At 42.4% G+C, this 24,815-nt stretch overlaps 1 protein-coding gene across 2 annotated transcripts in view; it reads left to right on the forward strand.

The window, feature by feature from the left end:
• Nucleotides 1-836: 836 nt before the first annotated feature.
• ESR1 (estrogen receptor 1) overlaps nucleotides 837-24,815 on the forward strand; it is a 276,934-nt gene continuing 252,955 nt past the window's right edge. Inside the window, exons 1-2 of one of the 2 annotated variants that reach the window (XM_055311110.1) lie at nucleotides 837-955; nucleotides 4,714-5,228. In XM_055311110.1, the coding sequence (XP_055167085.1) occupies nucleotides 4,783-5,228 (446 nt within the window). In that variant the 5' untranslated portion in view covers nucleotides 837-955; nucleotides 4,714-4,782. Of the gene's footprint in view, nucleotides 956-2,594; nucleotides 2,738-4,713; nucleotides 5,229-24,815 lie in introns of those variants that run through there. The other variant, XM_055311109.1, reaches the window with a different exon arrangement.

The following is a 24,815-nucleotide window of genomic DNA, read 5'->3' on the forward strand; positions in this document are numbered from 1 at the left end:
AGAGGGAGAAGCAGGCTTCCTGCAGGGAACCTGATGTGGGATTCGATCCCAGGACCCTGAGATCAGTACCTGAGCCAAAGGCAGATGCTCAACCACTGAGCCATCCAGGTGCCCCTATTAATAACCCATTTAAAGAAGATTGTAATAAATGTGTGAGAATATCATTGGTGTTCAGTGGAGAGGAAACTCCTTTTAAGAAGGAATAAAGGAAGACTTTACGGTTGTGGTGGGATTTGGTCCGGACCTTGAAAACGAGTGTGCTGGCCCCTGACAAACCAGCAAAGCAGGGGTTGTAGGCAGAGAGGATGTCATCAGGAAAGCTGCGAGTGCTCAGCGCGCTGGGGGAGGAGGGGGGGGTGTTTGTCTGCAGCACGGGGTACAAGTTGTCTACAAGTTGTTAGAGGAGGTACAGGAGGCAGGAGGAAGGCCTGAGCCCCTGGGGGAGCTATGAGCTGGGGAAGGGCTAGAGCCAGCTCCTCAGAGGATGGATCCTGAAGCAATGAGATCCCCGGAGGTAAAAGGCAGCAGGATTTAAGGAGTAGGGGGAATAGAGAGGCAGACAGGTCCCTAGGAGGCTCTTGTAACGAGTAAGGTGATGCCAGCCGAAGAAGCCTGATGGAAGCGGAGGGACCGGGAGAGGCAGCTCTTCTAGAATGCTCAGCAATGTGGCAATGTGGAAGGCCAGGGAGGGAGAGACAGCCATCCCAGAAGACCGGGAGACTGTCGTCCGGCGACTGACCGGAGGGACAGGGATGCTGTTCATAGTCCAGGGTTGAGAAGGACGTCATGTTTGTGGGAGAGAACATGATGACTCATATTTCGAGCCAGCCAGAAATGCCCAGGAGACGCTGGAAAAGTGGGTCCGGAGACATACTCGGCGGTGGAGCAAGAGAGAGAGCGAGAGCGAGAGCCGCCCCTTCTTCACCTGCCAGGACCGGGGCAGTCGTGACAGTGGGTGAGCACCTGAGCACCTGCAGCGTGACCCCGGTGGAGAGGGAAGGGGGGCGGGCAGAGAGCTGGGAGCTGGCTGCCCTGGGGAGGTTGTTTGCCAGAAGCAGTAAAGGAAAACTGGCAAGGTGCAGTACCTCCCCCGACCCTGTCCCCAAGCCTGGGAGATGGAGCTGACCAGGAAGAAGGAAGAGAAGGCTGGAGAGAGAGCAGTCAAGAAACCTGCCTTTAGTGGACTCACCTTGACTGCTGCTCTCAGCAAATCAAAGTCTAGGAAGATTATTTACAGAGTCTCCTTCGTTTCTCCTTCTTTCTTTTCTTTCTTCCTTCTTTTTCCCCCTAGCCTTCCTTCCCTTCTTCCTTCCTGCACAGTTTTGGACTGGCCCAGTGCATGGGGGGGTCACGGTTAACCTAAGGAGGAGTTGGGATTCGCCACTGTCACCGAAGAAGTGTAACTGTCTTTTCAATATTTGTCTTTACAGCTGATTGTGGAGGGAGCTGCTTCTCTGCTCTAATATTGCAACGTTTTGGGTCTTTTAAAGCATGAAAGATATGTTTGCAACATGACATTAACATTTTTGTAACTCTGTTTTATATAACTTTTTGCTTCTTTCTTTGCACTGCTCTCCAGAGCCACTCATAATACCTCGGTAACTGCGTAGGGTCCCAGGGCCAGAGACTGGCCACTCCTGGCATTGTGATGAGAGTTATTTAATACCCAAGGCCATGACTAATGTCTGGCAACAAAGGTTCCACTAGGCGTCACGTGTCCTGGGACCTTGGGTGAGGGCAAAAAAAGGAGCCACCTTATTATTGTGTTGTTAGTATCATGGTCAGTAGAAAAGTTGAGGACCAGGTGGATCCATCCAGGCAGGGCACCTCTTTGAAGTGAGAGACCCTCGCTCTCCATGGTCAATGCCAGCACACCCAGAGAGCCTAAAATCAGTTTAAAACAGAGGTGTCCACCTTTGTCTTATCTTCATACCCTAGGCTTTCAATAATATATATTTTTTGTCATATGTTTACAGAAAGCAGTCAACTGAGCTATTCGTGGAAAGGTTTGTGGGTTTGGTTAACGAGGTGGAGGAGTATTACATTTCAGCTGGAAACACATCCCTAGAATGCCAAAACATTTATTCCAAAGTCTGGTTTCCTGGTGCAATCGGAGGCACGGCAAGAGTGTGTCTGTTCAGAGACTAGGGGGCTGGGGCCAGCAAGGCATTTGATCCAAGTGTATTCCAGAAGGCTTTTATTGTTAAATTATATTCTTCAGGAAAAACCGCCCATGTCACATTTTGTAAACTTGATATCCATACACTTTTGACTGGCATTCTATTTTAGCCATAAGCCTATGATTTACAGCAAGCCTGTTTTCCCTCTTGCATAGGGTGGCAGCAGAAAGCACGGGGTGCTTTCCAGGCTCCAAGGATAAGGAGCAAATGGGGCTGGGGTTTTGTTTCTCCCCAATAACGCTGACTCTAGCTGTGCCACTCTGCTCTCCATGAGCAGACAGCAAGCTTCTCCTTACTCCCCACTGCCATTCATCCAGCTCCCTGCAGCAGCCCAGCTGCTGTGTTTGTCGGGAGGGGCTGCCAAGTGCCCTGCCTACTGGCTGCTTCCCGAATCCCTGCCATTCCACACACAAACACATCCACACACGCTCTGCCTCGCTCACACACGGAGCTACACGCACATGCGAGCACATTCCTTCCTTCCTTCTCACTGCCTCAGCCCTTGACTTCTACAAGCCCATGGAACATTTCTGGAAAGACGCTCTTGATCCAGCAGGGTAGGATTGTTTTGATTTCTCTCTTTGTAGCTTTAGCATTTTGAGAAAGCAACTTACCTTTCTGGCCAGTGTCTGTATCCTAGCAGGGAGATGAGGATTTGCTGTTTTCAGTGGGTCTATGTGTGCATCTCCTTTTTCTTCCAGGACTTGTAGGATTCTTTGTGTAATTTATGTATAATTTGGTGGGTGCAGATTTTTAAGAGCCCTATGAAGTGCTTTTTGTATGTGCTTAGAAAAGACATTTGAAAATTGAAAGTGTGATTTATGGGAACAAAATCATCTGTAAAAAAAAATTGCTTTGGAAAGTAATGGTCGCTGGCCATAAAGAGAAATATCTGTGATTTACCTAATGTGTTTTAACCCTTTCTTTGCTTACAATCTATGGTTATTGATGCTAAGCTCAATTTTGTCTTCCTATTAAACCAACGACTCTGCATACTGTCCAGAAATGGTCTGTTTGTTCTTGTAAGAACCAGGTAAAATGTGTAGTTATTAGTATAAAAAGATTCAAAAAAATATTGTTAGTCACAGTAACCGTGGCATTTATGTGTGCCATGAATGTTTGTTAGGTAGTCTGTTGGGTGTTTGGGATAGCAATTAAAGCAAGGCATTAATGGTCATGTCAGATAGTTGTATCAGAGTCTATTAGGCTGGGGCAAGGGAAGTTTATTAGGAAAGTATAGACTCTCCAAGATTGTGGGTGCACAATATATTTGCCACCTCTTGTGTGAATACGTACACATATATTGTGTTGGTGTGCATGTTTAGATTTTAATTCAGTTCAAAACTTTTTTCTATTCCTTTTTCATCTGAATATCCGACTCTGCATATCCTAGCCAAGTGAATGGAGAAGGTTGAATTGCAGGAATAAAGAACAGAAACGTAGCATCGCATTTCCGAATTTGTCGGTTAGACCAACTGTGTAACATAGTGGCCAAAGATCCGGTTAATGAACTGAGGTTACGTTTTGTATGAAAAGGTCACATTTCATATTTAGCTTTCTGAAGTTTTTGGTTGCATAACCTGTGGAAGACACGAACACCCATGTGTGCCTAACCAAAGGTTTTTGTGAATCATCATTCGCATGAGAATTCATAATGGGAGCAAGTACAGTACCGCGGTCCAACACAAACATACAAGTCAGGCTGGGAGCATCTCAGGAAGGTCCTGGCTAGGAGGGACCACTCTAGGGCAATTTTGCAGATGAGGAAACTGAGGGCTGGTGTCATTCTGCTGATTGCAAAGTGCGGCTCTTCCTACAGGTACGCCTTGAATCTCCTCCCCTCTTCTCCCCAGATGTCTCTCTCCTCTCAGTCCCTGCAGCTGCTAAATATAGCTGTCTGTGGCTGGCTGCACATGCAACCGCACACCCCACTCTATCTGCCATATCTCAGTTACAGAGTGGCCCTCCCCAGGGTCATTCTATGTACACACTACACATTTCCAGCCAACTAGGAGAGTGGATCAAACAGAAGGAGAGACAAACAGAGATAGATTGGAGTCTGGCATGGGGCACATAAGGCAGCGCGGTGGAGAAAGCCGGCCCCTGCCTTGGTCCGGCGAGTTTGCAGTTCACGTCGTCTTCCCCAGGCCACCTTTAGGAGATCCTTCTGCGCCCCCGCCCTCCCGCCGTGAAATGTAGCCTCCCTGCAGCGGCGACCAGTAAAGTAAAGTTCAGGGAAGCTGGTTTTTTTGGGATCGCTCCAAAACGAGTTGCGCGCCCGGGAGCGATGTTTAAACCAATGTCAGCGCGAGGCAACAGCCCCTGGCCGGCTTCCAGCACCTTTGTAATGCATATGAGCGCGGGAGACCGGTACTTAAAGTTGGAGACCCGGAGCCGGGACGTGGCTGAGCGCGCCCGGCAGCCCGGCTCCGCGGGACGCGCGGGCTCCGGCTCCCGGGGCAGGGCCACGGCTCGCTCCGCCGCGGGACCTGCGCGGCGCCGCCTCTAACAGCGGGCTGTGCTCTTCTTCCAGGTGGCCCGCCGGCTGCTGAGCGCCCGCCGCGCCCGGGGACGGAGCGCGCCCTGCCCGCCGCCGCGGACCATGACCATGACCCTCCACACCAAGGCGTCCGGAATGGCCCTGCTGCACCAGATCCAAGGGACCGAGCTGGACACCCTGAACCGCCCGCAGCTCAAGATCCCCCTGGAGCGGCCCCTGGGCGAGGTGTACGTGGACAGCAGCAAGCCCGCCGTGTACAGCTACCCCGAGGGGGGCGCCTACGACTTCAACGCCGCGCCCGCCGCGCCCGCGCCCCTCTACGGCCAGTCGGGCCTCGGCTACGGCCCCGGGTCCGAGGCGTTCGGCGCCAACGGCTTGGGGGGCTTCCCGCCGCTCAACAGCGTGTCCCCGAGCCCGCTGGTGCTGCTGCACCCGCCGCCTCAGCTCTCGCCCTTCCTGCACCCCCACGGCCAGCAGGTGCCCTATTACCTGGAGAACGAGCCGAGCGGCTACGCGGTGCGCGAGGCCGGCCCGCCCGCCTTCTACAGGTATCCGCGCCGCCCGCGCCTCGTGGGGTGGCAGCTGCGCCCCCGCGGCCGGGAGCAGCCACGGGGCCGCCGCGCGGGAGGCCGCAGGCCACGGGCCGCGGGGCCGCGGGGCCGGGGGGCGGAGGAGACTTTGCCCATCTTCCGAGAGCCGAGTTCTCTCGCTTGGCAGCAGGAAGAAAACTGTATTCTCCACCCCCACCGCCCCCCCCCCATCTGCATGAGCGGCAAATCTGAAAACCCATGGGCTTCCAAACTCATTCTGGAAAACCGTACAGAGCTGCGCTTATTTTGGGGGGGGGAGGGGGGACAGGGAGGGAGGGAGGAAGACCCCAAAGCAAATAAACGCAAAGCTCTTGGAGTTGCTAGTGAATGCCCCGCTTTGGTATTTAAGGTTGGAGGTGTGTGTGTGTGTGTGTGTGTGTGTGTGTGTCTGGAGTGGGGGTGGGGGGGGTTAGCGGAGCTCATTTTAATTGATTATTATTTTTTTGAAATGGTTTTAATGTGCTTGCGAAATCTTCTTTCATCCGGCATTTCTGATTGGAAATACGCGCGCTATTATTATGATGACAATGGTTTTTTTTTTTTTTTTTTTTGCTTGTTGGTTGGTTGGTTTGTTTTAGTAAGCAATGCTAGCACTTACTCCCCCCCCCTCCAGCCCCCCCCCCCTTCCTCTCCATCCCAAGCTCCAGGGCTTTAGGATTGCAACGCGCTCCTTTAGAAGAGCCGTAGAGGCGTTGAAGGAGTCTTACTTAACGAGTTTCTGATTTCTGAGTTATCTGGCTGGGTCCGTGGCGGAGCAGATTGCTGGCATAGGACTACTGACAGCCGAAAATTTATAGGTGTCTTGTGAGTTTAAAACTTGCCGCATCGAGGAGTGTTTTGAAATAACTCCCCTGCCAGCGAAGTTACAGTTCTGGCCTACCCGACAGAGCGTGCCCCGGGAATGGTGTTCTGGGTCAGCGCGCGATTCTGTGCCTCTTGGTTGCTGTCGAAGTGTTAGTAAGCCCAGCACACACAGGACACGTTTGTGACTTGAGTGGCCAGTATTTTGTGTCCTTATGTCCCCCACCCCCACCTCCAAGGATTTTATACTCCCCTCCCCTCCCCTCTCCTCTCCTATTACCTACCTTGGACAGTTTCTCTGTTCTCTTCTTGATGGACCTTGGGAGGGCTTAGGGGGATGATTCTGATGAACACCTGTGCCCTAGGCACCCGATGGCCAGATATACTCTGGAGTGGGTTTGCAAAGCCTCAGGGCACCCACGTGGCTGGTGCTGAGTTGGGCACAGCCAGACTGCAGACTAGTGTCTGCACTAGCCTCCCGCTCTCACCTGGACCCTTCTTCTGCATTGCAAGCCGTGGACCCTTTTCTATTCACTGTTCTATTTCCAGAGATATTCATAGCAGAAGAAACAGGAAGAAGGTGCAGGTTGGCCCCAGAGAATATCAAAGGGCACACTCTTTGGGTATCTGAACATACCCCATAACCTTTGGCCTCCTCGGAGGACTTTAGAGCATCCCACAGCCAGACAGGTTCAGACTGAGTTATTACTTAAAAGATGAAGAATGAACAAAACTTTTAAAAAGTTGGCATATTTCAAATTCATTTTACTTGTTAAAATTCAGGCTTAAAATGGAAAGAGAAATAGAATTTATTCTGCTCACTTTTTTTTTAAGTGTGAGAACAAAATATAACAATTAAGTCTTATTCACACAACCTTTTAAACTCCTTGATGTGAAGGAAGGCACTGGTATGATGTGAATTCCATAACCTTATGGTGGACTACAGAGAAACTATTTTCTTTTCCATTTAATTTTCAGTTCTTTTATTGCAAATTAATCCTACTGAATTTCAATGGGTGCTAATGAGACTGCTCCTCGGTGGATTATTTTCTGCTTGCTAATAATTGCAAAGTGAGCATGGTCAAATAAAGAGGGGACCACATTTAATTCAAAATTGTTCCATCATCCCAGTGGCAAATAATATCACTATAATATGCCCCATCTTAAACTTTTTTGCATTAGATGATATTCAAATATGTTTAGGATAATGAAAAAAATGACCTGGAACTTCAATAATAAAGTTAAAAACTCATACAATGGATTTTAATGTGGAAACTCAGTTTTAGAATGATTTTCCTTTTGCAGTTTATTTCCTCTAACATCCTTACTCTTTGAATTTGGCTTCTGGGTAACCAGGGAGGAAGAGTTGACACTATACAAGTGTTGTTTCAAATGGACAGATGTTATTTAATATTTTTGCCCTCTCAGTTTTCCTGTTTGAATAACTCTGAGTAAAAAGAAAAAAATCGATTAAGCTCTTTTAGAAACCATCTGTTGTCTTCAGTAGTTATCAAAGTTTTGGGGGTTGAAAGCAGCGTTTTCAAACTGCTTGTTATGATCCAGGGGATCATGAAATCAGCTTATTGAGTCTGGAACACTTTTTTTTTTCTTTTTAAGGAATAAAATAGAAAATAATATAATAAAAAATATCGGAGGGCATAATATTTAGTAAGGGTGGATTTTGTTTCCTGAAAATTTGTTTTAATTATATATGCTTTTATGTGCTGACTCCGATATAAAATATATTTCTTACCATGGACATTTGAAAGTTGGAGGCCTAACATGTTATGGTCAGTAAAAAAAAAAAAAAAAAATTAGGTAAGTGACTAGTTGTTTTAGCTACACAAACCAAAAAGGTATATTGGTTGTCTTTATTTTATTTTCCCCCTATAAATTAGCTGATGTCTTCAGGCCAGTTGGAGTAAGCTTTATTACTTCTAATTCTTAACTTTTCCATTTGTAAAATGGTGTTGTCATGTGAATTGTCTACTTGAATGTCCCACTGGGATGTTCAGAGAATTTATGTGAAGTTCATATTATTTAGCATTGAGATGCTATGGTTACTTTATTCTAATGGCCATAATGTCCAGCCATATCCGTATAAAGAAATGCAATAGGTAAAACTGCCCTGGGCATATGTGAGGAAGATTGTCATGTGCCCCAACAAATTGTTGAGAGGGGATACATTGTAAGCAGGCATGCTGTGGCTTTGCAAGGTGTATTAACTTAAAATTTCCTGATGAAGGTAACTGAGAATTGCCTTATCCTCAGTTCCTTCTTAGTGTTCAAACAACTTAGGAGGTTTAAATAAAACTAAAGATGAAATATAATTATTTCCACCGTGTTTTTAAAAATTCAAATTAAGTATTTAGTGCTCCGTGTTCATTTCAGTTTTACTACTCAGTATTCTTTTTTTTTTTTTTTTTTTTTTTTTTACTACTCAGGATTCTTAAAGACTAAATTGTACCCACTTCTACCCCCAAAACTTGACAAACACACAGATCTTTAGCATCAAAATCAATGTCGTAGGAATTTGTCTGTTGGCTGTATGCATATTTTGAATGAATATGTGTTCATTGACGATCATTTAAAAACGATGTCTCAACTTTAAATAAGGCTCATTTCTAGAGAGAGATTTGAAGAGCTAGTTTTCAAGTTTCCAGTAATTCTTTCCTTGTATTTCAGTGATATTTTAGCACTCTTTCTGTCTGTTCTTACTTATTTCATTCATTTGAGTTGTTACTGTTCACCTGACATTTTGTGTTGGTTTAGGGAAGGAACCACATATTGCCTTGGGAATGAGTGTATTTTAGGTTGAAAAATGGATTCACATCTTGAATCCCCGTTTCATTTTCACCTACTCCATGTGGCTTGTACCTGTTTGGTAGAAAGCCCCTGAAGGATAATTGCCACTTATTCTAATCTTCTTTCTCACACTCATTTAATTTGGATCCTTGGATTGCTTTTGTGAATGTATTTCAGATATGACATTCATCGTTTGGGAAAATTCAGATTTAGCATTTGGGTTTCTTATTGTTTTAAGAACATGAAAGACAGGGGCAAGATATCAACAATGACAGGAACAACAGATATAGGAAAAAGTATAAAAGATGACATGGTTTCTGTTAATGATAAGATATTAATAATTTTGTCAAGTGGATCATGTATAGGAAGGTAGTACATAAACTACACAAGCATTCAACATTTTATTATTTCTTTCACATATTAAATATTCATTCCAGTGCTTTTGCAAGCTAAAAGATAGTAGGAAAGGAAAGATTTAAGTGCTCAGGAGTTTCATTACAAATATTAATTAATGACAATGTGAAATCATTTTCTGTGGAAGTCAAATTTAAATAAAATCTTTATTAAAATATGCAATATTTGTTTGCAGCCTGGGTTATAATAAATAATGTTTATTTGTAGATACATTAAAAAAATCAAAACCCTGATTATATGAAAATAGTTTTACATAGGAAATTTATTAATTGTAATTATATTTTTTTCTAAAATACCCACTCAGCACAAAATTAATACATCTGACTCCTCCTTGTGACATCAGTATTATTTTTAATGTAACTTTAGAAGAACGCAGTACAAGGAACAGCATACTAAGTGTGTTCCCTCCTTTTCCAGGATACATAGAATGGATAGGACAAGTTAGTCATTTAGTTTAATTCCAAGACTCCGTTTGCTTTTTGAAGAAGGAAAACAGGATAGCCACAACTGTTCAGAACCAAGATGCACACTCCAGAGAAAGATGATTTATAAATCCCCCAAATACAGCCACTCAAACACAAAGCAACCAAAGTGAAACTGTGAAGGATTTTATAGAAATGAGGCAGCCCATCAAAGCCATCAAATAGTTTTGTTTTAGATTTTAAACTCTGCCAATGAGTTGATAGATAATACCCCTTTTAAAAAAAGGTGTGTGTGAGCTCTTCCCTGCTGTGCTCCTAAAACATAACCCCCTGCTGCCCTCTGAAATCTGAAGACTTCAGTGGGCTGGAGGTTGAGGATGCACCTTTATGATATTCTCGATCTCGAGAGGGAAGAAACCATAATTACCGAGTTCTGCACTTTGCAGGATGTTATTAGGGATTCTGAGGGAAGCTTGGCATTAATCAACATTTTCAATCATATGTGTATGTTTAGAACCTATTAAATATATGAAAGATAGAAAAGACAAGTATTTTGGTCCCAATTGATGAAATTTTATGTAGTTTGGTAAAGTAATAATTTCAAGAAGCTAGGTCAAATAGAAAATGAGGTGACTGACACTTGTAAGTGATATGGTGGGATGACAGAGGAATCATAGTGGTGGTGAGGATGAGGATGGTGACAGTGGTGGCAAGAAAGTACTGGTGTCCACTGTGGTAGGCAGTAATTCTAGATGCCTGTTACATAGCCTGGAGATGTGTATCCTACTCAGAAATTAAATCCTTTTAATGTACTTCATCTATTTTTGCGTAGTTATAATTTAAGAAACAATCAATGTCAATTGAGTAATAGTCAATTACTGATGTTATCAATAATATTAATACCATAATTCTAATAAGTACTACATGAGAAATTTAAAAAGAAAACTCCAAACAAGGCTGGATTTTTTTTTTTTATGTCTCCTTTTAGGTGGACAAAATTAGGTCCTCAGTCTACTCCCATAACATCTGCTTTAATGAAATGTGTTACCGTGGGTGAGATAGTAGGCTACTTTGTCATGTATTTTTCTACGTTCTGTGAATTATGCCTTGGGAAAATTATAGACATTCACTTAAAGCTAATGAAGCTAACTGAAAAATGTTCAGGATTAGATATTTCCAAATAAGTCCTGGGTAAACCCAGATCGGGTTCTTCTTTTTTGAGAGTTCCCCAAATGTAGTTAGTTCCTAGGGGGAGCAAATGGCCTCTGTGATTTAGTGTTCACACACTCACATCCATCGTCCACCGAGCTCTCGGAAGCTGCAGAGCTGTCTGGTCCCAAAGCCTCCCTGGGCTCCTTGCTCCCACTCCAGCCTGCATCCTCCCGGGGGTGCTCCTCCCTGTTCCCCCGGCGGTGCGCTGCGGGCCTGGCAGCCCGCAGCCGACGCGGGCGTGCTGGGCACTGCTTCTTGGGCAGTGTTCTTGGCAACTGGACTCACTTTTCTCATCGAAAGACTTGAGATTTTTTTCTGAGACCCTGCAAGTAAAAGACAATTTTCTTTTAATTTCCTGCAACTAAATGATGTTAGAAATGGTAATTTTTACGTTGGCATATTTCCTCTTTCCTCTGCTGAATTTTTTTCGTGGTAGTCCGTTCTCATATTTTCTTTTCTCTTTGCTTTGTTTTCTAAGGTTCTTTAAACTCCTTTTGGCTTCTTTTCCCCTATCAAGCTTGCTTCCTTCCTTTCTTCCTTTTTTTTTTTCTTTTTTCTTGTTTTAGTTGCCCCGTCTACGTATTCCCAGATTTTTTTCTTCCACCTTTTCCTGGTTTATTTCTTTATTGACCTGTTTCATCTGTTATTTTAATGAAATTTGGAACAGGGTTCAATAGAGTTCCTACCTAGCATGGAAAAGCCAGGGGTGTTAAGTATCACCCAGAATAGCATTAGCTACATTAAAAGTTTTTTTTTTCAAAGATTTTATTTTTTTATTTATGAGAGACACAGAGAGAGAGAGAGGCAGAGACACAGGCAGAGGGAGAAGCAGGCTCCTGCGGGGAGCTGGATGTGGGACTTGATCCGATCCCGGGACCCTGGGATCACGACCTGAGCCAAAGGCAGACGCTTAACCACTGAGTCTCCCAGGCGTCCCTACATTAAAAGTTTTAAAAGCATTTTTTCCCTTGTCTCTAAGCTTAAGACAAAACAGAACAGGAAGAAATTTTCACTTAGTGGAATTGCTTTGACAACTCATTCATGGATTCATTCATTTGACTACCTTGAAATTGTGAAATTGTGTAGCTCATCAGTGGCATAGGTGAAATAGAATGCTTTTTTATATTCTGAGCAGTTCACGTATCAGTGTTAGCACACAGTTGCCAGGAATCTCCTTGCATGAATGGGTAGAGTCCTAAGGCCCCAGTCTTCTGAATGTATATTTGGTGAAGTGCAACCTGGACCACTCTCTCCTGTTTCAGGGTTCTACATCCATGTGGCAGTTGAAGCTGATTGGAACTTCCGATTCTGGCGACAAAAACAAAAAAATTGTTCTTTTCCAACGGGCATAGGTGGTACATCTGTGATTCATTTTATTTGTGTGAGGAGAGTATTTTAAATTGTGCTTTTTTTTTGTTTTTGCTTTTTGCTTTTGTAAGATTTTCACAATACAACATTGTCAGAAACATAATTGATTTTAGGGGTCCATTATGTTAACTGTCAAATCTGTTTTTTTCTTGGAAGACCATAAAAATTGTTGTATTTATTTCTGCTGGAATATTTCAAGCAATCCAGAGAGAAAGGATGTACATTCTAATTCGAGTACAAGATACAATTTAGTTACACTGAGAAGTTATTTTCTTTAGTTATCTGGAAAACTTGTGGGACCTTTGGAACTCTCTTGAATTCTAATCCCTGAGCATTGGTCCAGACAGAGACCATATCTTATTCACTACATTCCTCTCAGCTCTTAGCAGTGCATGGCACATGGAAGTCTTGAGCAACTTTTAGCTGAGTGAATGGCCGGTGCCAGGTAGGAAGCACCAATAGTGATTCGCTCAGGTTGCTTCGTGGGAAAATGGCCTGTCAAGAGTGGATCTTTAGATGGGATTGGAGGAATATGGGGAGTTTGTGAATACCCCTCTCTCAGGAATAAAAGTTTCTACTTTTCGAAATCCAACGGGTATTCCACATACAGTTGATTCCCATTATTTGCAGATTCCATCTTTACGAAGTTGCCTCCTCACTAAAATTTATTTGTAACCCCCAAATCAGAATTCATGGCACTTTCTGCATCATTCTCAGACATGTGGAGAGTAGTGAAAAATTTGAGTCATCTGACATGCATGTTCCCAGATGAGGTCAAACAAGGTGACTCTCTGCCTTCTTGTGTCAGATCTTCTGTTGTAAACAAGTATCCTGTTCAGGTCTGTGTGGTGCCACGTTTTTTGTTTTTGTTTTAAATTTTTGTGCTTTTTGCTGGTAACTTTGCTGTTTAAAATGACTCCCAAGCCTAATGCTGAAGTGCTGGCTAATGCTCCTAAGTGCAAGAAGGCTGTGATGTGTCTGATCAAGGCTGTGGAAAGTACATGTGTTAGATAAACTTTGGGCCTGAGTTATAGTGCTGTTGGCTATGAGTTCAATGTTAATGAATCAATAGTATGTGTGAAATAAGATATCTTTAAACAGAACACACATGAAATGAGGGTATGTATTGACTAGTTGATGGAGATAGTATGATCAGAAGCTTGTAGGAAATACAGGGCTATATTTCCCCTTGGAGCAATGGTTTAGTATTCACTGATTTACTATTTTTGGGAGCTTTAAAGTCATCAAATAATGAGAATTGCTAATATGTAATAGGGTGAGTTAAGTGCAGGTTTGGGAGGCAGGCAGCTTAGGTTTCTGACTTGACTCCTTCCTGGGTATGATCTGTGTGGCTCACTGTGCCTCGGTTTACTCATCTGTAAAATGACAATCAAATTAGGACCTACATCTTTCAGTAGTTGTGGGGATTAAATGAGTTCATAGATGTCAAACTTTTAAAACATGCCTGGCTCATAGCAAGCCATTATTTTTATGGCTCCTGTAGGAGGGAATTGGCAATTCTAGAGTGAAGAAAGTGAATAGAAGGGCTCTTTAAGAGTCTGGAATGTTTGTGACTTCCCTATATTTGTTTATTTTGCCTTCAAGGGACCAACTTTAATACCTTATTGTGATTAGAAGTTAAATTTTCCAACCTAAAGGAAGCAGGAAGCTAATTTTTCTGGGAATGCTTAATCTGTGCCAGGTGCTATGCTAGAAAAACAAAACAAAGCAATTGTAATAAACTCCAAGTAAGTAAAAATAAGTAAATCAATAAGAAGAGTGAGGGCTATCAGGTACCGTGGACTGGAGCAGGCCCAGAGAGGGAAATAGTTGAAGTTGAGGAAAGCAATTTATGGAGAGGCTCCGATGGACGATGGACGGAGGAGGGCAGGGAAGGCATTTTACTGTGATTTGGAAAACAGGAACACGCAGCAGGAAGAGGGATGGAAGCTAACATTCTAGTGTGTCTGCAAAAGTGGATTTTCAATGCTGGCTGCGCATTTGAATCAAGAATGACTCCAGAATCACCCAGGTGATTTTGCTGTGTACCCACTGTGGAGGACTATTTAAACCCGGTCTGCTTGACTTCCGAGTCTCAGTTCATCAGGGCCATGGGTCTCAGAAGCAGAGGTTAAAGGGAGTGCTTAGAAGGAGGATGACCTTAACATTGATTTCTCCTCCTCATCCTTCCAAAATAAGATTTGAAGTAGACAGGTGCATTGGATGTTGACTAGATGTCAAGCAGACAAATGGAAGAAGACCATTAGGAAGCACACACACCTATGTGAGTTAGCCTGTGTGATGAGGGTTTAGAGGATTGATGGTGATTAAAGCCTTTATGCCCCTCCCCCGCCCCCAGCCTGCTCCTCCCCCTCCCCGCCCAGGGTTCTCTTTACTTTATTCTTCTGATAGTTGCCACACACCAGACTCTAGCTTGTTTATTCAACTTTAAGCCCCTAAATATCAGTACAGTTAATTGCACTGAATTTCCAGTTGTGTGTTGGGTAAGTGCCCTGGAGTCTTGAATGTGGAAGGCTTAATTAGAGCTCCCCTCGTGTACTCTTTTTCTGTCATGAAGTATTTGCAGAGTTTTTTCGGCAAATAAATTGTGTGCTATTTAATGCTCCCTCCCCACCGCCACGTTTTGCATTTTAGAAGACTCATTTATCCATAAGGGAAGTTGGTGGTATCGAGGCACTCCACCTGGGTAGGAAGGTCCAGGATGCAGTTTGGCGAAGTTTTTCCACATTGTTCAGTTCTAATGGCTGCTCATTTCCTCATGTGACTGCCAAGAGTCATCAGCTAAAAGCATATCCTTGAAATCTCAGAATGTATATAAATGCAACTTTTTGATTCAGAAGTGAACATAGGTCTCCTCGAGTGCCCCACACGACTTGCAGTATAAATTTTAGCTGCAAGTGAGGGACTGTTACCCCAATGGTGTGAGGCTTTCTGGTTCTTTGTTCTTTGTGGTGCTCAGCAGTTGTGACTGATGAAACCAAAGCCATTTTTCTTTTCTTTCCTTCCTTCTTCTTCTTCTTTTTTTAAAGATTTTATTTTTAAGTAATCTCTACACCCAACATGGGACTAGAACTCACAACCTGGAGATTAAGAGTCACATGCTCTACTGACTGAGCCAGCCAATATCCCCAACCCCACCCCATCCCCTGCCCCACCTAAGTTGCTTTTTTATAACAAGTCCAGCCTTGTTCTAAGAAGTCTGTGTTTGATGTTGAGGAATGGCTAGCAAAGTTATCAGGTAACTTGGAGAAGTGTTCACAGGTTCTAGCGTTTTTATATTGAAGAGCTGTAATTTCCAGAAATGCGGTATCAGTCATTTATAACATCTTAAAACACACAGACAAGAATTTTCTTCTCAAATGTCTCTCACGTCATTCTCTCTGTTCTGCACACACAGCCAGCTCTCTATTATTGCTGCAATAAGTTCCCTACTGGCTTTTCAGCTTTTAAGCTTTCAAACTCTGATTTTTCAATTTGCTACCCAAAGTATATACTTGATTTGATCTTTCGTCTGCTTAAAACCCTCCAGTGGCTTCTCACTAGTCACAGAACATGCATATTCCATAGTGTGGCATTCAAAGTCCTTGTAATTTGATTTAGACTAATCTCCTCCTCTCATCCATGAAACTCCTGTTCGAAGCCATATTTAAGTGGCACTTTCTCACTTCTTCACAGTAATTTCCATTTCTAATGTGTACCTTTCTTTCTTCTTGTCCCATCTCTGTTAGACCAGAAGTCAAGATTCAGGTCAAATGTCAACCTCTACTAGCTGGGTTTTCCGCCTGGCATTTTCTCAAATGTTCATGGTGCACATATAGCACCTTTTCTGGGTACTTCTGTTCTGGAAATCACCATAGAATGCCTTTCATTATGGTTGTCGATAAATTTGTCTATGGATTTTATTAATTTTGTAGGTTAGAGTAATTTAATAGAATTATTTCTTAGTGAGTATATTCACTCTGCAAGTTTTATTAAATGTTGATCATGTACTGACTTCTTTATTTTTGTATATTTTTTTTATTGGAGTTCAATATGCCAACATATAGCATAACACCCAGTGCTTATCTCGTCAATTGCCCCGCTCAGTGCCCATCACCCAGTCACCCCATCCCCCCGCCCACCTCCCTCCACCACTCCTTGTTCGTTTCCCAGAGTTAGGGAGTCTCTCATGTTCTGTCTCCCTTTTGGGGAAATATCACCCCAATTGGTGATATTTGGTGTGATAAAAATATTATATATATATATATATATATATATATATATATATACATATGTTTTTTTTTTTGAGTAGCAAGAGGAGGAGGAATCATTCTATTCCACAGGCATCAATTTGACTAGGTCTTTGAAATCTTAGACATTTCCTTTCAATTATTTCTAAGCTTTAAGGTGGAAGCCTAAGTAAAAGTGGCTCTGTTTCAGGACAGATGAAGGTGCTCTGTCCAGCTTGCCTGCAAAATGTGTTGGAGGGCATTCCGACTTGTAGTTTCTGTTGTCTTTTGAAGAGCTGGCTTCTCTAAAGAGGTCAATGGTTCTGGAGTGCTACGACCTGCACAGCAGCAGATGTCACCAATTTGTGGATAGGGAGTCTCTCATGTCCCTATCTCCCTCCCTCCTTTTCTCTCCTTTCCCCTATAATCTCTTTCACTATTTTTTATATTCCCTGAATGAATGAGACCATATGATGTTTGTCCTTCTCCGATGGACTTACTTCACTCAGCATAATACCCTCCAGTTCTATCCACGTCGAAGCAAATGGTAGGTATTTGTCGTTTCTAATGGCTGAGGAATATTCCATTGTATACATAGACCACATCTCTTTATCCATTCATCTTTCGATGGACACCGAGGCTCCCTCCACAGTTTGGCTATTGTGTACATTGTTGCTATAAACATTGGGATGCAGGTGTCCCCGCGTTTTACTGCATCTGTATCTTTGGGGTAAATCCCCAGCAGTGCAATTGCTGGGTCGTAGGGCAGATCTATTTTTAACTCTTTGAGGAACCTCCACGCAGTTTTCCAGAGTGGCTGTACCAGTTCACATTCCCACCAACAGTGCAAGAGTGTTTCCCTGCCTCCACATCCTCTCCAATATTTGTTGTTTCCTGTCTTGTTAATTTTCCCCATTCTCACTGGTGTGAGGTGGCATCTCATTGTGGTTTTGATTTGTATTTCCCTGATGGCAAGGGATGCGAAGCATTTTCTCACGTGCTTATTGGCTATGTCTGTGTCTTCCTCTGTAAAATTTCTGTTCATGTCTTTTGCCCATTTCATGATTGGATTGTTTGTTTCTTTGCTGTTGAGTTTAGTATGTTCTTTGTAGATCTTGGATACTAGCCCTTTATCTGATATGTCATTTGCAAATATCTTCTCCCATTCTGTAGGTTGTCTTTTATTTATTTATTTTTTATTTTTTTTTTGTAGGTTGTCTTTTAGTTTTGTTGACTGTTTCTTTTGCTGTGCAGAAGTTTTTTATCTTGATCAAGTCCCAATAATTCATTTTTTCTTTTGTCTCCCTTGCCTTCGTAGATGTATCTCGCAAGAAGCTGCTGTGGCCAAGTTCAAAAAGGGTGTTGCCTGTGTTCTCCTCTAGGATGTTGATAGATTCTTGTCTCACATTTAGATCTTTCATCCATTTTGAGTTTATCTTTGTGCATGGTGTAAGAGAATGGGCTAGTTTCTTTCTTCTGCACGTGGCTGTCCAATTTTCCCAGCACCATTTATTGAAGACACTGTCCTTTCTCCCGTGGATAGTCTTTCCTGCTTTGTTGAATATTAGTTGACCATAGAGTTGAGGGCCCATTTCTGGGTTCTCTATTCTGTTCCATTGATCTATGTGTCTGTTTTTGTGCCAATATCACACTGTCTTGATGATCACAGCTTTGTAGTCATGTACTGACTTCTTTGGTAGCTATAGAGATCAGACACCTTATCTCTGGTCCAGTTGCTGATAGACTAATGAGGAAGATGATAAATGTAGAGACAATTAAAAAATAGTGGTCTAAGAATTTATATGGAGAAGAGACTCCTAGGAAAACTGTGGAGGGGCACTTAACTTGATGGAGGGCTCCCATCTATGAATGCAGAAATCTAAAAGGTTTGATGGAAAGAGGATTTAGCCAGGCAAAGAAGAGCAGGGGGAGGCTGTGAAGAGATGCCAGGTCTTGTTCCCTGATACATTTCTATATTTCTAGCCCAGTTCTTTCGACAGAATAACTGCTCAATAGTTTATAGAGCCAAACTGTTGAATTAACCAAATAAGGGTAAATTGTTTAGAATCAGAGAAATAACTTTGATAATACCAATTGCTAGTATTTTTCGCTAGTACACCAGAGACCTTGCTGAAAGCCTTAAGTGGAAGATGTTGTTCTATCCGCCTATCAACCATAAGATGCTGGTACAGATACTACTCTCATTTTATGGATAAACCAAGAGTGAGAGAGGGGAGGTGACTTGCCCATGATCACACAGCCAGTGATAATTCAGTAATGGAGGATTAGGGATTCTAAGTGGACAAGTTGGACTTTGGAGCTCAAAAATACTATAGTAAGCAGAAAAATTGACCAGATGTCTTCTATCAGTGATCAATTTACTTGACAATTGGTTTGTTAATTCTTTGTAATATTTTTATAGTTAGTTGTGACAATGCTTTTTAATCTTAGATTATGTTCCCAGGCTGCTTCTTTTAGTTTTATGGGAAGTGGCTATTTTTATGATGTTTGCTAAAAGCATGTTTCAACATTTTTTTCTATTAAGTAGGGGGATGGTTTTCCCTCTTAATGTCAGTAGGAGCCATTGAACAAAATCCTATAGGGAATTCCTGATAGCAACCAAATGCTTTTTTTTCTCTGTATGTGAAACTCACCTAAGAGTGTTAAATCTGGACAGAATTACGTTTGTTTGGTCCAGGCCTCTCTTTACATAGAAAAAAAAAATCATGAAATCAGTATTTTAAATCTAGGAAGGACCATAAGCACTATGTATTCTTACCTCCTTTATTTTCCAAGCAAAGTGATTAGAATCTAGAGAGGTGAAGTGGGTTCCCCAAAATATCCCAGCTAGTGCAAGCAGAACAGGATGAGAACCATGACGCTTTCAGCCCATGACTTCATACTTAACACATGGAAGTATGACCAGCCTCTGTTCACTGAGGACATACAGTGCGCATGTCATGGTGCTAGCAGGGAGAGTAGAAGCTCGAGTCAAGTGGGATGAAGAATGCCTGATGCTGACACTACAGAACAGTAATGGTGGTGGAGGTGATTGGACCAGCTGTGCCTGTCCGGACAGGCCATCAGTTTAATTGGTATATTGGTCCGAGTGAGAATTTGTAACCTTGGTTTGCCATTTCAATTTCAAGGCTCTAGTAGAAATGTCTTTCCTGTACTTACATTTAGATCATTTCCTTTCAGGTCTAATAACTAAGTCTTATTTACTTTGTGATTAAAGATTTCCTTTCTTGTCTTTCTTTTCTCTGTTTCCAGTGCTTAAAGTTTAGGTAGGAATTACTAGATTTCTCTGTAGATTTACACCAGCTCTTTTCAGATTTCAAAGGCAGCTGGATGCTATTTTTATTTCACAATTACCAGTGTGAAAATGGAACTTGCATTATTTCATAATTGATATTTCACCTTTGTATTGGCAAAATTAAAAAAAAAATTCAATGTGTGCTTGACCCAGCAGCCAGGTCAGCATAGAAAAAAATTTCTTTTTGTAACATGGTCCGTGTGTTGAAAAACATGTGTCTTCTTTGAAGCTAATTAGTAAACCCAACATTGGTTATATACTGTTTACTATTAAACTTTTCCCCTTGTAGTTTAATATTGTTCCAGGAAATGAAATGTAAGTTTAATAAGAATGGCAGTTGGTGGAACCATATGTCCTAAGTATAATTCATGTTCCTGAAGAAGGGCCCACGTGGCTGATGGGTTATAACTATACTAACCCAAGATCTTTTGGCACCATTTATTCTGTAGAGATTTATATTGATCAGGATAGGATTTATAATTAAAACTATGCTTTTTTTTCACTTTTAATTCTTTCAGTGTTATGGAACTGTTAACGAATTTTAACAGCTCTTTAGCTGTTTGAAGCCAGTGAAAATATATAAAAAAGGAGTTATTAATCTTGTAATTCACAGCACTGTGAAGAGAATCATGGAGAAATTCAATCTGCTTTTATTAACATTATGGTTTTTATATGTGTGTGAGGAAAATAATTCAGGTGGTAGGAGCTAATATAGACTCCTTGAGGTGCTCTTTCTTTCTTTCTTTCTTTCTTTCTTTCTTTCTTTCTTTTCTTTCTTCTTTTTAAAAGATTTTATTTATTCATGAGAGATACAGAGAAAGAGGCAGAGACACAGGCAGAGGGAGAAGCAGATTCCTCACAGGGATCCCAATGTGGGACTTGATCCTGCACCCCGGGATCATGCCCTGAGCCAAAGGCTCAGCCACTGAGCAACCCAGGCCTCCCGGCCTTCTTATTTCTTTTCTGTTTTGTGAAGAATTGTAGACCAAAAGTATTTACTTCTGGTTGGGAAACTGCTATCGATATGCTCCCAGCAAAATGATTTCCATCAGGAAGTTGAAAACAAAGCTACCTGCAGTGGTCTTTTGAAAGGCTTTTGCCCTGTGTTCTGTGCTCGGTGGCTCCTTGTGGGCAAGTGATGCTGTGCACAGAGAGGATGATTAGGTCAGTGGCAACTTTTTCTAAGTCAATATTTCTCCTTGGAAAATGATCATTTTAATCTTCTCTGAGTCTAGGCCAAAAATTTCTAATTGGATCTACATGAAGGAGAGTGGCAACAGGGGGACAGAGTGAGAAAGATCAATTAAAGCCACATGCCTCACAGTGCTTTGCTAGATAGTACTTAGCCGTGAATGACCTAAGCTGTGTGAGTCAGAGGGTACATTAGTCTTTTAACTTCCTAGGTAATTTTAGTAAATGGGTGAACATTAATTTAATGTGATATCCCATTGGCTGAAGACATAATACACTACAAATTGCCTCATTTTGTCCAAAACAGACTTTTGTCTCTGGACGAGAAAAGCGTGGTTAAGCCCGTTATGATTAACCTTCTCCACTGTCCTGAACTCAACTCTAATTTCTGCTGAATTCATGTATCTCTGTTGCCTTCTCTTAAAAGCATCCTATTTTGGATTGCCAAACAAAATATAGGATGCCCAGGTAATTTTAATTTCAGATAAATAACAACAAATTTTGAGCATGACTATATCCTATGCAATATTACACTGAAAAATTCTTCGTTGTTTATCTGAAATTCAATTTACTGGGTGTCTTGCATTTTTATTGGTTAAATCTGGCAGGCCTAGCTGTGTTGCCTCACTGTTTACTGTGTTTCATTTTTGAAGCCTGAAGGTTATTTTTTTATGGCTCCCCCTTCTAGCAAGTACACAGATGCCTGCCTGTCTTTTCCTATCAGGAAAGGAGGCAGACCAGTATAAGACTTGCACACTTATTTTTGTCATCATTGTTAATTGTAATTAAGGATGTAGTTTTAGAGTAAACACAGAATGATGTATCTGTTCATTCTGTTACCTGAAAAGATAGAGGAAAGACAAGGGTAAATATTACAATGTAATATTACAAGATTACAATTCTGCATGAGGTGAAAATTGAGAAGTCGGATCTGGTTAAAAGAGACCTTGTGGCCAGATCTACTAGTTGGGTAACTTCTGTTGAGTGAGTAATATAGTGAGTGCCACAGAAATAACACTGTTCTTTGTTGTCTTTGGGGGAATTCTCTTGTATTTTGGTAGCATTATCAGATTTCAGAAAATAGTAGTTTAGGAAAATAATTCTCTGAAATGCTTTCTAGAGTGTGAAAGATTAGGAAGACAAAGCAGGAGTCTTATCTAATTAGCATGTTAAACAGAGCTGCATTTCCCCTCCTCCATCTCTTTGGTTTGCAGCATGTTGGGATGACTTACTTGATAGCAGAGAACTTGAGCTTGGCCATGGTGGCTTGGAAGACTACCATGCTATGTGGGGGCTTGTGGGGATGGTATGTGGCGTGGAGATCTCCAGTGCACAGGGTTCAAGGGGGATTGCAAAAAAATCAAGGCTATGGGGTGAAAAAAGGAGATGTACTGGAGTCAGTGGGATAAGGAAATTCTCCAATATTCTTCTGAGTATAGGTCAGATAACTGTATGTGTGTAATTTTCTGGGGGGGAAAGTCTCTGAAGTCTTTTGAGTGGAGACCACAGGGAATGGAGTGTGAGTGAGAATTTCCAAGTCCTTGGAAATAGTTCTTTTTACTCCCTCCCAACCCAAGGGCTTTGAAGAATTCCCATAGTCCTACTCCAAGATGTATCTGGGAGGTAAGAGTTGGAGCAGAGCTTGACGGGTTTTTCTCCGGGGTTCTCAGCTGCTAAAGAAACTTGTTGCTTTAGAGGATGGCAGCCGAGGCCACTGGTTACCAGCTGAGTGATTTTGTCCCAACTATATGTGAGCCAGGCTTGAGCAGAGAGCTGGAGATGGAAAGGTAGTGAATCAAAGGTTGGTTTGTTCCATTTTTTTTCCTTTTGGCCTCATAGCAAGCTTATGCCTTGCAGAACTATGGCAGAAGAATCAGGAAAAGTATTTCAGAGCTAAATATAAAAAGTTGTAAATCCTACTTCTAAGGGTAATAAAGATATATAATGTTGATTCTTTTCTGACCAAGGCACCAAGTCTTATATGAAGATGGAGTAAGTTGGGGTAGAGATTGGAGATCTGAGTCCTTATCCCCATCCCCAGAGATTTCAGGTTGCTTCTGACTGTGCTGTCTAGACAAAACCACCAGAGGATACTATCTAGAAACTGGAGGAAGAGCTCCAGGCTGCTGTCCAGAAGTGAGAGGAAATTACAGATGCAGAGCTCCATCATGCCAGCCTCTGCTGGGAAGCCTGAGACCCTACTGTTTCCAAGGAGTAGCAGAGTAGCTGTCTCTCCCCTTCTTCCCCATTTCATAGCATTTATTAATTCTATTTCCAAGATCATATCATTTACAAAATCACCTGAAATTTATCTCACATAGTATACCTCTACTAATAGCATGTTTTGATTATACAAATGAACCAAAGCCCTTTAAAAACAAATTCTGCTCAATCCTGGGCAGAGTTTTTGATCATATCCATTCTAGAGAGTTGCTGTGATCCCAGAACCCCAGCCCTGACTTTCTCAGCTGCGTTTGTGGGAGGTCAGTGGTTCCAACTTTGCACGCTGGCCACCGCAGTGGTGAGGCGACCAGCAGGCCTCTGCTGACCTGTCTGTAAGCCCGGGTTCAGTCTTTAAGAATGTCATGAGGTTCTAAGGAGGGTGCAGGATGGCTGCAGGCCCAGGGGTACATCACTTTGATCAGGTGGTTGATGGTGGAGGCTGGCTGCTTGGTGGAGTTCAGGGTCAGCTCAGGGATCTGTTGGGTGTTCTGGTTACTTCATTCTCAGGCAGTAGAAAACTTGGTTCTATGTACTTTGCTGACTCCCTGGGTACCGCACTGGACCATTGAAGTCACTGTTTGGCCTTTGGTTTAAAGAGATCAGTGCAACCTGCTTACCTGCTCTGGCCTCACCATGATGTTGCAAAACCACCTAGCTTCACTTGGATGGCTGACCCAGTTTACTCACTCATGCGTTTGTTCGTTGGTTCATTCAATAAATATTTATTGACTGTCTACTGTATGTCAGGCACTATTCTAGGCACTGAGAATAGACGAGTGGACAAATCAGACAAATCAGTAAAGGTTCCATTGTGAAGGTGACATTTAAGCAAAGATTTGAAATAGGGAAGGAAATGGTATCATGAGGATATCCCAGAGAAAAGCATTTCAGCCTGAGCTCATGGCAGTGAAAAGCCCCTGAGGCAGGAGCATACCTGGTGTGTATAAAACAGAGGGGCCAGGATGACTGGAGTAAGAAGTTGGAGGTAAATAAGAGGCGGCTGGGGCAGCCCTGGTGGCTCAGCGGTTTAGCGCCGCCTGCAGCCCGGGGTGTGATCCTGGAGACCCTGGATCCGGTCCCACATCGGGCTCCCTGCGTGAAGCCTGCTTCTCCCTCTGCCTGTGTCTCTGCCTCTCTCTCTCTCCTCTCTGTGTATTCTCATGAATAAATAAATAAAATCTTTAAAAAAAAAATAAGAGGAGGCTGGGTAAGACTCCTGTGAGTAAGTGAATGAGGCCCCTGTAGGTCATTGTCAGGACTCTGGCTTTTAAAATTCTGAATGAGCTGGAGGTCCAGTAGAGGGTTTCAAAAGAGTAATAACATCTGACTTTTTATTTTTAAATAAATAAAATAAATAAATAAACTTTATCTGCAAGTTTGCAAACCTTTTTACCGAGATGGAATAATATAGTGATTCTTCATGTGCTCAGTTCCCAGCTTTCTCAATTATATTATTTGTAAATATTTCTGTATGCCTTTTCAAAGGATGATGACTTTAAAGAAAACCACACAATCACACTAATTAACTTTTAAAAACTAACATTATTTCTTTAAATGTCAAGAA

This window comes from Nyctereutes procyonoides, unplaced genomic scaffold (assembly GCF_905146905.1).
Source record: "Nyctereutes procyonoides isolate TBG_1078 unplaced genomic scaffold, NYPRO_anot_genome, whole genome shotgun sequence".
Lineage (NCBI taxonomy): Eukaryota > Metazoa > Chordata > Mammalia > Carnivora > Canidae > Nyctereutes > Nyctereutes procyonoides.